The 13151-nt window shown below is 33.7% G+C and overlaps 1 protein-coding gene across 1 annotated transcript in view; it reads left to right on the top strand.

The window, feature by feature from the left end:
• CNTLN (centlein) overlaps positions 1–13151 on the top strand; it is a 178819-nt gene that overhangs the window by 138014 nt on the left and 27654 nt on the right. The window contains 3 exon segments of the mRNA XM_031056874.1: positions 7147–7310; positions 10575–10673; positions 12315–12441. Of these exon segments, the coding sequence (XP_030912734.1) occupies positions 7147–7310; positions 10575–10673; positions 12315–12441 (390 nt within the window).

Here is a 13151-nt window from a genome sequence, read left to right as displayed (position 1 = left end):
TTAGAAATGCAGAACTATTTCAGTAGAAAATGGCTCACTCTGTAAAAAACATGGAAATGAGGAGAAGTTAAATTAATATTTCACCATTTTTGCAGTTCTTTTGTTTTTGTTTTTGTTTTTTTTTTCTCTTATATTCTCTCTTAAAAATAACTTTCGTTTCTAAAGATATAAAGCTATATGATTTGGAACTAAGTGGGTAAATCAAAAGAAAGTTTAAACACAGTCTTTAAAATAGCATTTTCATTTTGGTTTCTCTCTATTTTATGTGAGTTATACAGAAAACAGATGGAAGCATTATTAATTTTTTCCCCCGATGAGTTTTAGTGCAGCATATTTGTATGTGTTATCTGAAACATATGAATACTTAGTATTGCTGCTGTTAAATTTGTAATGAGTTGTAGGGATTGTGAAATTCCCTGACTGGCTCTCATGCAAGCAGTTCATTTGCAGTGCTTAGATGTGTTAAGATTAAGCAGGGGGAATATGGCAAGCACTATCCCTGACCCTAGATGAAAAATTCAATCTTTATGTGTTTGCCCCAACTCTCATGTTTGGTGGAAATCAGATAAATACTGTCTAGTTCTGACTAGTTCTGAAAAAAACCCATGCAGTAAAACCTGGTCCTAACTACAAAAGATCGCATGAATACCATGTCTTGTATTGAAAGTTCTCTAGTAAGTACAAAACCATGGAAATCTTGGAACAAATTTTATGCATCAGCTGGAAGTCTTTCCCTGTATATAGCATTACTTGATGTGCACAGCATGTTAGGTGTTGGAATACTAGTATTTATTAGTATTTATTTAAATAGCAATGGTAGAAACATGAAAACATTGGTTTTAAACTTCATCCACATCTTCACATCTGGCTTGCCATAATTTTTAGGTATTTTCAAATGGGGCAAAGTGTCAGGAAATGTCTCCAGCTATATTTTCATTTTTAATTTATTTGTAGTAAAATGGTTTAATGAACTGGGTTGTGTCTGGCAGATATTAATCCTTCAAATAAGTTCAAATATAGTATATACTGAAACACTGACTATTTTTATTTTTATTAAACATTGTTTTCTTCAAGTTCTGTAGATTTTCTGTTTAAATATTAAGGCCTTTCAGACAATGTCCTGCACATCTGTATATTTTGTCCAGTTTACATCTCCATACTGGAAAATCAATAGCAACAAAAATCATACAGTTGTGATCATATAATTGATCATTATGAAACTACTTGTGTAAGTACTGTTAAATAAATAGTTAATAGTCCTTATATTCCCTTGAAATTTGCAAGGACAGATGGAGTGCAGCATCTGCTTTAGTATGAAAGCAAGATAGTGTTCTTAATACATACAGAAATTAGACATGGGATACAGCAATGTTTACTTGTACAGAGACATGAAATTGAAGTGATAGAAAATGAAGGCTAAATTAGAATTGCTGCAGGACAAAACCTTTATCTTTGAATTGGTATAATCATTATACAGATGACATATATCAGAAGCAGTTTCATCGTCTTAAAAAATGTGATTTGTATTACTACTAAGTTTTTTTTCTTATTTTTCTTAATTTGTTTGAAAAATCATTGGCACAGTTCTGTACTCAGACTTGTCTCTTGTTAGAGGAGCAGTTAATTTCTTGGAGAATTGGGCCCAGAATCTTTTACTCCAATTCATTTATATATGAGAGTTGTATGTTTCTCTAAAATATAGTTATGTTTTCTGCTCTTGATCTGTGTGATATTATTAGTATTTAGAAAAAAAGAAAAACAACCCAAAATTTAAAAAGGACTTGTCTGGACTGATTATGTTGATTTTCTTTTTGTATTATTTAATAAGTTGCTGTTGCAATGATAGGTTTTATAAGTTGTAAAATAAATTTAGCTATAGATCAGCTGTAAGTACCTCTACTAAAATTACGTGTAAAACCTTTGTTTATGAAGTGTTAGCAAGCAGCCCTTTAAAACTGATGATTGATCAGTAGTAGTACATGTTTTAAGAAGACACTCAAAATCTTTGAGTCTAGGAGTTCTTGTTAGCGATTACAAATGTTTTTCCAATAAGAGCTGAATTTATAATTTGCATATGTGAAAGGGCAATTCCAATGTAAATATTGCTGTTATAAAGCAGATGAACTGCAATTGTGTTACCACTATCAATAGGCCAAATGTTTTTCTTTAGTAAAATACCTGAGATGAGAAATGTACCTCTTATCTGCTGGTTAATGTCTGTACTTCTCTTCGGGGAACTAATTTAAACACTTCATGAGAGATTGACATTTTCAGTACCTTAAACATCCTTAAAAGCTGCTTTGTTCACTGCAAACCATATTTAGTATGACTTCATAATAATGTAGCACACCTCAAGTGTCATGCCTGTCTTTACTATGCACTTTGGAGCTGTGTTCATCTATGCTAGACAACTGCACTTCAAGGAAAGATATTTTTTTTGCTTGATAGGCAATTAGCAGTAATTAGGAAGATTCACTTCAGTAAGGTGTCAACATGAGATTGTTTAAAAAAGTTGAATGTCAGTGGCTTTAAAAGAGGGTTCTTTTCCCTGACACATAGGTATGGCATGTGAAACATGAAATGTTAATTTAACTTTTCTGCTTATTATTCATGCACAATATTATTTTGTCATTCAGATACTACACTGACAGAGTGCAAAGGGTGTTAAAATAGTGCTGCTGGAATAAAAAGAGGATTAATCTACCATTGGCCAATTAGCCAAAGGGTACTTAATGGTCTCTAAAGGCTACTGAAGTCTAACAACTAGCTAAAGCACTGGCAAAAAGTCCTCTATATTACCTTCATTTATTTGACATTTTGTGGAATAGTCTGCTCCTGATAACTGCATTTGGCTGAAAAAAAAATACTACTAAATGATTCAGTAGATTTTACCAAAATTTCGGAAGGACAAATGACAAATAAGTTCTACATTTTACAGGAAGTTTGTCTTGCTTTTGGGGGGTCTTTGTTTCAATTTAGGGATGGGATATTAAGTCACCAGAGACTTCTGTTTGATATTTTGTCTTCATGTCTAGAATACTAAGTAATCAACCACTTACAGCGCTTGCATGAAAAGAACTTTGATCGAGGATTTGAAGTTATTTGCCTTTTCTCTATATGATCACATTAAGTATTCACCATAGCTTTTTAGTCTGCTATATATCTTTTCAGATAGCTACATACCATCTTTATTAATGTTCACCTTTTTTTCCTATGACCCATCAGGCAGAGGAAGGTTTTTGATTCAGGAGTAGTGGGATTGACACAATAAATTGGATATTGTAAATAGGTTTATCATGGTGTTATAATAATATTTGAGAGGATGAGTAAAATCAAGTAAAATCATAAATACCTAGCTCTCTGCTTGCAAGCATGCTTTGAAAAGTTCTGTTATGTTTTACGTGTACAACAAGTACTGCTTATTTTGTATGTTTTTCATGATCAAGCAGAAACTTGCAAAAATAGTGTTCCATGTAAAACATTTATAGAAGCAGTGTTAAATTCTGACAGAACTTTGTATAGGAGCTATGCATATAGCAAATGTATTCTATTACCTACTGTAGGAAGGTTTCTTAGGAGAAAAGAAAAGTGGTTGTTAACTTCAGGTTTTTTACAGACATAGCAGGGTTTGCATCTGCCAGGATTTTAGAGAAACTTCGCAGAAAATGGGATTTTACACATCAAAGTATATTAGCTTTAGTTTACAAAATGAGTAGTAAGGTACGATTATGTCACTGCTTAAAAAACACATCAAGAATGCCTGATTTACATCCTGGTTTATAATTTTTATATAATATATTTTTCAAATATAAATGTGGGGGATTCCGTGCCTTCAGTAGCAGTACAGTATCAGCTCCTTCCAACAGAAACGTTATATTCTTACTTGCCAGTTGCAGTAGAATAGTGACTTCTGTAAAATGAGCTCAAAGCCCCTTATGGGGTGATTGGGATGCCAGGGAGCAATAGGCCATAGCAGGAACTTCCTGTGTTAACCCATTGGGCCTTCCACACAGCTGTGAGCAGAGAGTTTACAGTGAACAGCCTTGCTGAGTCACTGGAAGTTTTATACTGACTACACAGAAACTGAGTTTTCATCACTTACTCCTTTGTGAACAGCAGTACTGAGTGTCATGGGTATACCAGGAGCAAGGAGATTAAGATAGATGGATGTTAAAATATTGAACCTATAAACATCTGTTAAGCCAAAAACACTCTGGAGGAGGTGCAGCAGACAAAGGCCGCTACATCATAGAGGAACAGCAGTAGGCTGCCTTTACCAACATCTGGTCTAGCTGATGTTTAAGATTCTTCTACCTTTCATCCTGGTGACCTCTTCCCCGGGAGTAAATTCTTTTTTCTCTGTCATTCAGGATTTGTGTCCGTGGTAGCACATGCACAAAACTTTTGTTGTGTCTGAAAAAGAAAAAAATTATTAAAAACTTGACCTAAAATATAGGCAGTGGTGAAGAACACTAGGGTAATGAACTTGTTTCTTAAGTAAATGCAAGGAATATCTTTTAGGCATAAATCTCTTGATAGGGCAGGGGGGCTGTTTTTTACATCCCACATGGATTTACATAGGATTTTCTCATAACTTTTCAATAGATTAAAAATAAAAGAGTAATGCAGTAGAATTATCAATCCTGCAGTACATTTACAATATCTACAGCTGTATTAAGAGACAAGTTATGTGAAATGTCTGATTGCAATTGCATACCTGTCTGCTTTTGCGGGTTGGGCCCTTGTACATCATATGCTACCTTCACTCCATCCATAGTTCTTATGCTGTTTCTGAATTTATGTAGATTCTTATTTTAAAGTATCTTTTTCTACTTCCTTAAGTAGTTTCTCTAACCAACTGTCATCTTTAGTACCTGTCCCATGAAGACCTTTTCTTTTTGAATGTATTTGCTATAATTTTTGAGAATGTAGCCAGTGCAATTCATGTTGTTTTACAACTGATGCATATTGTCAGCAGCGGTAGCCTAAGAAACTTCTGAGAGTCACGAGCTATGTTGGGCAGATATGGGAATTTCTAATTTTGAACAGAGATATTGATCTAGCTATGATTTTTTTTTCTTTTCTTTTTATGAATAATTTATTATAGAGACACTGAATCATGAAATTCTGCATGTAGAAGTATTGGTTATACTGGACAAATTAACATAATCTTAATATTTTTCTATACTATGTCCTTCTGTGTTACTGCTCGTTTTTCTTATTGAAATGGTCCATATTTTGTCTTTTACTCTGCAAATGTAGTAATTATGAGACTATCAGATTAAGGAATCAGATTAAGTCAATTAGAAAATACAATATTGCTCTCTTGTTTAATAATGACAGCAGACACAGAAGGGAATGGAAAGATTAACTCCTTTACTAAGAACAGTACTTACCTCAGATACATATGTAAAACGCCCACTGACTTTAATAAGTGCACTTGGTGAATATGAAATAAATACTGTTAGATTTTTGACTTTAAATACCAGATGAATTTTCCTTGTACCCATGATATTTTTTTAGGCTAATGCAAAATATACAAGCATTCTTTTCTCATTCATAATGGGAATTACTGTGACTCTCTTTTTTCTGTATATATGATCTTCAGATTATAGTCATTTGAGTGTGTGTTTTTATAAACACATGTATATGATTTTTTTTCCTAATGATATCAACCTATATAAAATCTAACTTGTAAATTAAATAATAAACTGCTTGAGAATAGAATACTTAACTTTCACCTTTTTTTGTGGATTTTAAAATTTGTTTTTAGGAGTATTTTTTTGTGGGTTTTTTTGGGGAGTTTTAAGTTTTTTTTATGTTTGGTATTTTTTGATTTATGGTTGGGTATTTCGTTTGGCATCAGCATATAACGTTTAGTTATTTCAAGCTGTCATGTATCTTCTCATGCTTCTGATCAGCATTCTTCACAAAGTAAGGGGTTTTTTTTGCATTTTCCATACCACTTTGTACAATTGTTTCTTATATTAAGCTACTGTATTACACTCTTACATGGAATAAGAAGATCACATTTTAATAACCCTTGTAAGGAGCAGAAAGCTGTTAGGCCATTGTTGGCTTTCAGCTGACTACAGTTTTGTGAAAGTTAATCACTAGCATGAAGATTATTTCTGTTCCTCTTTTTGCTGAACAACATTCAATATTATTTAAATTAAAGCAATTATTTAAAGCATTACTTCTGAAAGGAGTAATGTGAAATATATTGGTGCAAAGATTGAATAAGTCTTGTTGGTTGTCGGTCAAGTGCAACAAGACTGAGAGTTTGTTTGCTTGATATTTATTTAACTAAATCCCTAACAAGGCTCGTCTGCTAATTGGACTTAGCATTTATGTTGCTAAGTGAGAAGCATTTTGGCTGCAGTATAGGGTGGTAAGACCTACCCAGTGGAATAAACAACTAACATCTGTTATCCTGTCCTGCTCCAGCTTGTCTTTTACCACTTAAGTACTTCAGCCCTAGAGTCAAGGTTATGGAATGTGCAGTTCTCTGGCTATGGTGCATATATTGAAAGGGATGAAATAACATAGGTAAAGACCAGCCAACCAGGAGATGGTCAGTGCAGCTGGTCCACTTTGCTTTAACCTCTACAAGCCCTACAAATATCAAAACAAAAGCCAAGAGAAGGGTGTATGCTTTATAGCAGCTGTCAACACAGCAATTGAAGTGAGCTTACAGTTGTCACCATTATAACAGATTTGACTTTTAACTACCCTTAATTCACATTGGTATCTAAGACACCATGGTATTCATATTGTGAGTAGAAATAATTGCTGAATTCCAGGAAGACTCTAGGTAAACATGTTTCAACAGTAACTGCTGTTACAATTTCATATGATAATTTTTGTTTGTCATAGTTAAAACTGCAACATATTCAATTAAAATTGAATTATTTTGCCTATAATTTTAAAATAATTGCTTGTTTCCAATGGTAGTAGATTTCTTTTTTCTGCCAGATTTGATCTTTGCCTGTACTAGAGAATTAAACCAACAGCTATGCAATATAATTACAGGTAATATATACAGTTGCATTTCTCTTGAATGCTGAACTGGAGAAGCATCTTATATAATCAAGGAGAAATACTTTTAGGATGAAATTGTGATTGTTTATTCTCTTTGTAAAACAGATTTTGACCTCCAACATGGCCAAGTGGCAACAGGAGAAGGAAGATCTACAAGGAAAATTAAAGTTGAGAGAACATCTGTCTCAAACTGCTGGCAAGAGTGAAGCCACACCAGCTCCTTCAAAGAACATTGATTTAGAGATGAAACAGCTGCAGTGCAAACTAAAGGTGACAGAACAGATTATCTAGTGCTGAGGATAATTTGTATGAGCAGTAGTTCATAACTGGGTCAAGTAGGCATACCTATATTCCCATATGCCTATCATTTGTATATCGTAGTCAATGATTAGCAGCTTAGGTGTTAGATTGCCTTTGATGGCAAGTAGAAATGTATTCATAGACAGAATTAAAAGTTCTAAAACAATTTCTGCAGATCAAATAGGCCAAACAAGGAGCCTTGCTGGGTTTTCGCACAATGATTAAGTAGATCTTGTTGGAAGGTGCTGTGAAATTGGTTTGATGAGAATTCAGTTGATTCCTTTCTTCATCTAAGAAGGAGAAAAGCAATAGCTGTATGTGAAAGTGGAGCAAAGAATTTGAGATAATGGGGCAGCAGTGTTGTGTGCGTGTCAGTGTTGTCTTTGTCTTCAGAGAGACTTTTTAATTATTTTGTATTTTTATAGATTAGCTGCTAGGAAAATACTGACTGGTTGATGATTTCACTTTTCAGTCTTGGGTGATTTTGTTGCATGTGAATGATGCAGAGACTTGACTGTGTTGTTCTGAAAGCTTTCTCAGCAGGTGGCCTGGCTCAAACATATTAATTCTTCTTCTCTTCTCACTGGAGGAAATATATTTGCAACAGTATGTCTTCAAGGTTTTTTTTTCCAATTGTTTTCTGTTAAATAGTAGAGGAAAAAGAAAAGGTCAAAATGGTGCAGCTTCATGCTGCTAGAAGAAACTCGACAGTAGCAAGAAATCTGCCAAAGGATCAGCTAGGAGAAAAGGCTCTGTTACATGGTCAACGTAGCTGACTCTAAATGCTGGATTAGCTGTGCTAGCACAGGAGGTGTGGGTAATGCTCAGACCTCTGATCTGTTGATGATAATCATGGTATTACAGATCGTGGCTATTGCACACTGGATGCATAACATCTAAATTCAGGGATTAGTAAAGGTAGGTGACATTGATAAAGAGATGAGGCTGGCAGGGAGTAGCCATGAAAAGGCACATAAATTGATCTGCTTTAATTATGAGAAAGAGGTCTTAAAACCATATACACACTCTCTTCTTGAGTATTGTTTTTAGTTTTGGGATTAAATAATCTGCTTCTGTTGCTGTTAATTAGGGTTGTATCTTTTAGATGAGTATCTTCATTATCCATTATCCAGAAACCTAGCAGTCAATTGATCTATGCAGGTAGGAAAAATTAAAAAATGGGGATTTATTTTTTAAAACAGTTTAAGAGTAACACCCATGTTAGAAGCCCACTCTATTTGTCTGCCAAATGTGAACAGCAAAATAAATTGCTGAAAAATCAAAGGTTTTTTTGTTTCTGCAGCAGAGGAAATATTTAGCAAGCATATATAAATCTGATATCAAAAATACTAGCATGACTTTTAATTCCTTCTTAAAGATATATTAAAATTTTAATGAAAAAATAAATCATGTATGCAAAACTATATTTAGGATGGAGATATTATGTGACCCCAAATGCTAAGTAGTAGAGTAAATTCACTGTTTTCTGAATTGGATGAGAGTTTTGAATATAAGGAGCTCAAAAACTACTTAAATCAAGTTTCTGAAATTCTTAACTTTATTTAAAGCTGGTTTAAGTCCTGCAAGTCATTTCTTAGCAGAAGAATTTGACAAAGGTTTTCAATTATTGTTCCAGGATTTCTAGCTGACTTAAACATGAGACGCATTGTTATTGTCCTGAATATCTGAATGTCTAAGCAGCAAAAGCTTTCCTTATAGTTCAAAATGTCCAAGTACCTGGCCTTCCTGGTTAATTTTTTTTCCTTAGCGCTGTCTTTGCAGTGCTTGTTTACATTGTATGTGATGACTCCGTGTATCTTTGCCAACAGGAAGAAAAGTGTTAAGTGTGGGTGGTGAGTTTGGAAGCAAAATACTGTAAGCATATGTCTTTGCCTCTGAATGTGTACAGAGGCCCACCTAAGTACTCAAGTTCATGTCTGGTGTGTAAACCACATAACTGGGTGCTCTACTTTACGCTAATGGAACTCAAGCCCCACAAACAGGTCTCAGGAAACTCAGGAATATTCTGCTAGCATACATCATTTTAACAATTTTCTGGTTATACCTCACATTATAATAATAGTAAATAGACTAGACAAGTTATTAAGAACAATATTTTACATCTAACTATGCACACAAGAATATATACTCCCCTTGAGGTGCACAGAGTTATGTGCAATACTCCCATTAATGTTAATAGGCATTACAAGTCTGCACTGAGCAGAGAAATTCTCCTGAAGTATCATTGTTTACAGCATGTCTGATCTGTTTGCTTATTGTTTATACATAGTGAGTAAAAAGCTGTAGTACAATGGCTAAATCCATATACATATAGGCAGATACATACTTGGTGCATGTGCTTAGCGTGTATCTTTTGGCAACACCTTTTGGAGTTCTGAAATATCTCTATGCGGTGTGTTTGAGCTGCCATTTCAGCAATGGCATTCAATGCATATGCTCAGATTGCTAAAATGGCTACTTGGTAAATTTCTTTTTCTTTTTTTTTTTTTCACTGTAGAATGATTCTGTTTTTCTGCATTTAGATCTTGGGTAGATGATATGTGTAATTGCCTGGAGGAATAGAAGCACTTTTTTCTTATTATATACAAATGAGGAATGGCCAAATCTGTATAAATGTCCTTCACTGGAATGACATGTGCCTGAAAATTAGGATCATACCTGGTTGTTAGTGAAAGGTAGAATTTGAGTTAGTACAGACAAATGGAAATGTCTTTGTCTTGTGTTTTGAATTTCAGGAGACATAAAAGCAACCACTCTTGTAAATTGCCTTGTATTTCTTAATACTTAAGATGAAAGGAATTACTGGACATCCTTTCTGTATAGATGTAATTACTTGTGCTATAGAACTGTACATTCAAAGATATAGTTCAAATGAAGATCCAGTTTTACTTCTCTTCTGTTACATTTTATTCTAACCATGCTATGTATGGGAAAATGCAGTCCTGATTGGTGCTTGCAAGTGTCCCAGAGAACATGTAGTAGCCATACATTATTAGAACAATGGAAATGTACTGATTTCCATCATATTTTCCAAGGAATGTAGTTCTGCTTAAGTGTTTCTAGAAAGTAAGAACACTCCTTTTATACTAGCTAATTTCTAAGAATCTTCATAAAATATATGGAAATTTACTCAGATTTTTTTTTCCAAAATTTACTGTTGACTGTGATCACATTCCGTCTACTTTGTTTATATTTTAATATTTTTCAATATTGAATTCGAACACTGAGATCGCTAAGCAATCGACCACCATTAAGTCACTGAAAAAACAAGTCCAGGAAAAGGAAGAATGGATTCGGGAGCTGCAAGCGGAGTACGATGCCTCTTCTATCCATTGTGTCTGGTGCCACCCAGTGGCAGCTCTAAAATTGCTACAGCGTCAGCCGTTCCTCGGTTCTTAGGAGAGCGACGTGTTCTTTTTATTGCAGTCTTGCGTAGTGTTACAGGGACGTTTTTGAAACTGGAACAGTTTATGCTTCAGTTGTGGTTTTTATAAACTGATGCAGCTAGCTACAGTATCTGTATGGCAGTAAGAATTCCTTAAGTCGGAACTCAGGCTATTTTATTCTTGGTGTGAGTCGAAATGAATTCCTCAGCGCTGTTAAACAGAGTCTTTCAAATTCAGTAATTCTTTGCCTAGGGGCTAAGAGACATGTCAAGGTTCAGATGCTTAAATAAGATTAAATAGCCACTCTTATATTCATAAAAAAGTTCAAAAGGACTGTTGTATTTGTTTCTGTTTGAATTGATTCAGGTCTGTTATTCATTTTGAAATTCAAAAATTGTGAAATATGCAATTGATATTTTTATTCTACCTACTGTAACTGATATGATACTGTTCTTCAATTATATTACTATATCAACTATAAAATAAACAATGTGTATCTGAATTTCTTATCTGCCCAAGGTTTTAACTCCTCTAATCCTTCTTGAAGAAAGAATGTAGTTTTTTCTCTGAAAATAGTTCATTTGCAACATAGATAGCCCTAAAAATTATTACATTGTAGATTGGTTTATTTTCTGGCTCAAAGTGAATTTTTCCACTGTAAGATTTCAAATATAAAGTAGTTCTTGGATAGCGTGATTTCTTTATAAAATAGATATTGTTTTCTTATAAGCAGTAAAATATAATAACCAAAATAGCAGTAAGAGTATAAAGGTGAAATAGATCAAAGAAATTTTTAGATGCATTGTATTCCTGGGGTTTTTAAAAAATACAATATTGACATTGTATTAAGAGTGTTGTATTCCTGAATATACTGCTATTCATTTTGCTTTCATTGGAAAAAAATCCAGATATCAGGGCATATTTAGGTATTGCTTATGTTTATGTTTAAAATATTAATTTGTGTTATAATGGTGGAAGCATTGTATAAGACATAATTTTCTCATTGAACAAAGATTACTTTTTAGTACATGAGAGTTTTGCAGGTTTTACAAGAAGTTTCTGACCAAAACTGATGTTATTTCTAGGTTTTGCATTTTATCTCATATGACACACAGGGATAGGGATTTTTCCACTATTTCCGTGTATTATTCAGTTGGAGGAAAGGAGTCTTCCCCATTTCACTTTCTTTTGAAAATAATATTGCAAAAAATAGTGTTTGAATGATTGAGACATCAAAGGAATTTAATTAAATGAATTTTGTGGGCTCAGCAGGTTTGTTTTTCCTTTTTTTGATAATAGTTTCAGTATTATTGTGATTTCAGTCCAGACAAGCAAAAATCAAATCACAAATATACTGCATACTTAGAAAAAGATCTGTTAATAAGAGCCTGAAACTGGGTTTAATACTTGAGATCCAAGTAAATTTCAAGAACTGCATCAGCTTTCATTTTTGAAAGTACTGTAATGCTACAGATATGATAGATTGTCTACTGCCTTTATACCTTTTAGTTGCATGTTAACCAAATTTTCTATCAGTCATATGCAGTCCAACTTCTTCCTCTGCAGAATATCTGAGTTGGAGAGGGATATTACTATGAAAAGACACTTGATAGAAGACTTAAGGTCTTGCCTAAAAGCAAATCAAGAAAATGAGAAAACCTCAAATGAAACATTAGAAAGTCTTGAGAGAAAGGTACTTCTTTCTTGCTATTCCTAGTTTTCAAAAACAACCAGAAGCTGGTGGATTTACAGAAGTTGTTTCAACACACTATACATATTAAATCAATATATTGCTTAAAGCAAAGAACATAGAGTTAATTGAAGGGTGTAATTCCATCCACTATAATTTCTATGAAATCAGTATATGGTGATAGCTTGAATGGATTCAGCATAATTTAATTTATCTTTGTTATAGGTGTAATTAAACATTAAAGTATTCAGAACACACAGTTGCAAGGATATGCTGTAAGTAGTGGGATTTAGTTTTATGCACTGTAAGTTCATAAAATGTAGTAGACCTGAAACAAGGGTGATTTTACATGACATATGCTAATGAAGTCCATGCATCTCTCCTGGCTATAGTAGTTAAATGCTTCAATATGTTAATCTATTTTCTACTACAGTGTTATGAATGATTCACAGTTCTCAGCTTAAAGTAATTCTAACTGTGTAGGTAGTGCTTGACTTCTATAGCAAATTATTTTCTCTTGCAAAATTTTAGGATGATTTCACTGAAGGTAAGAGAATTTGTATATGATTTAGCATATTTCTATCAGTTATCCAAGTGATGCACTGCACTTTGGCCTTCAATGCCAGGAAAAGATCATGATGTCTGGTTGTCTGTCAGGTTATGCAGTCTATGACCCCAAAATAGAAATGAACAACCTGCCAGTTTGCTTTTGT

Source organism: Geospiza fortis, unplaced genomic scaffold (genome assembly GCF_000277835.1).
Source record: "Geospiza fortis unplaced genomic scaffold, GeoFor_1.0 scaffold12, whole genome shotgun sequence".
In the NCBI taxonomy this organism is placed as follows: Eukaryota; Metazoa; Chordata; class Aves; order Passeriformes; family Thraupidae; genus Geospiza; species Geospiza fortis.
Note: the sequence above shows the minus strand (reverse complement) of the source record. Positions and strands in the feature narration are given on the sequence as shown.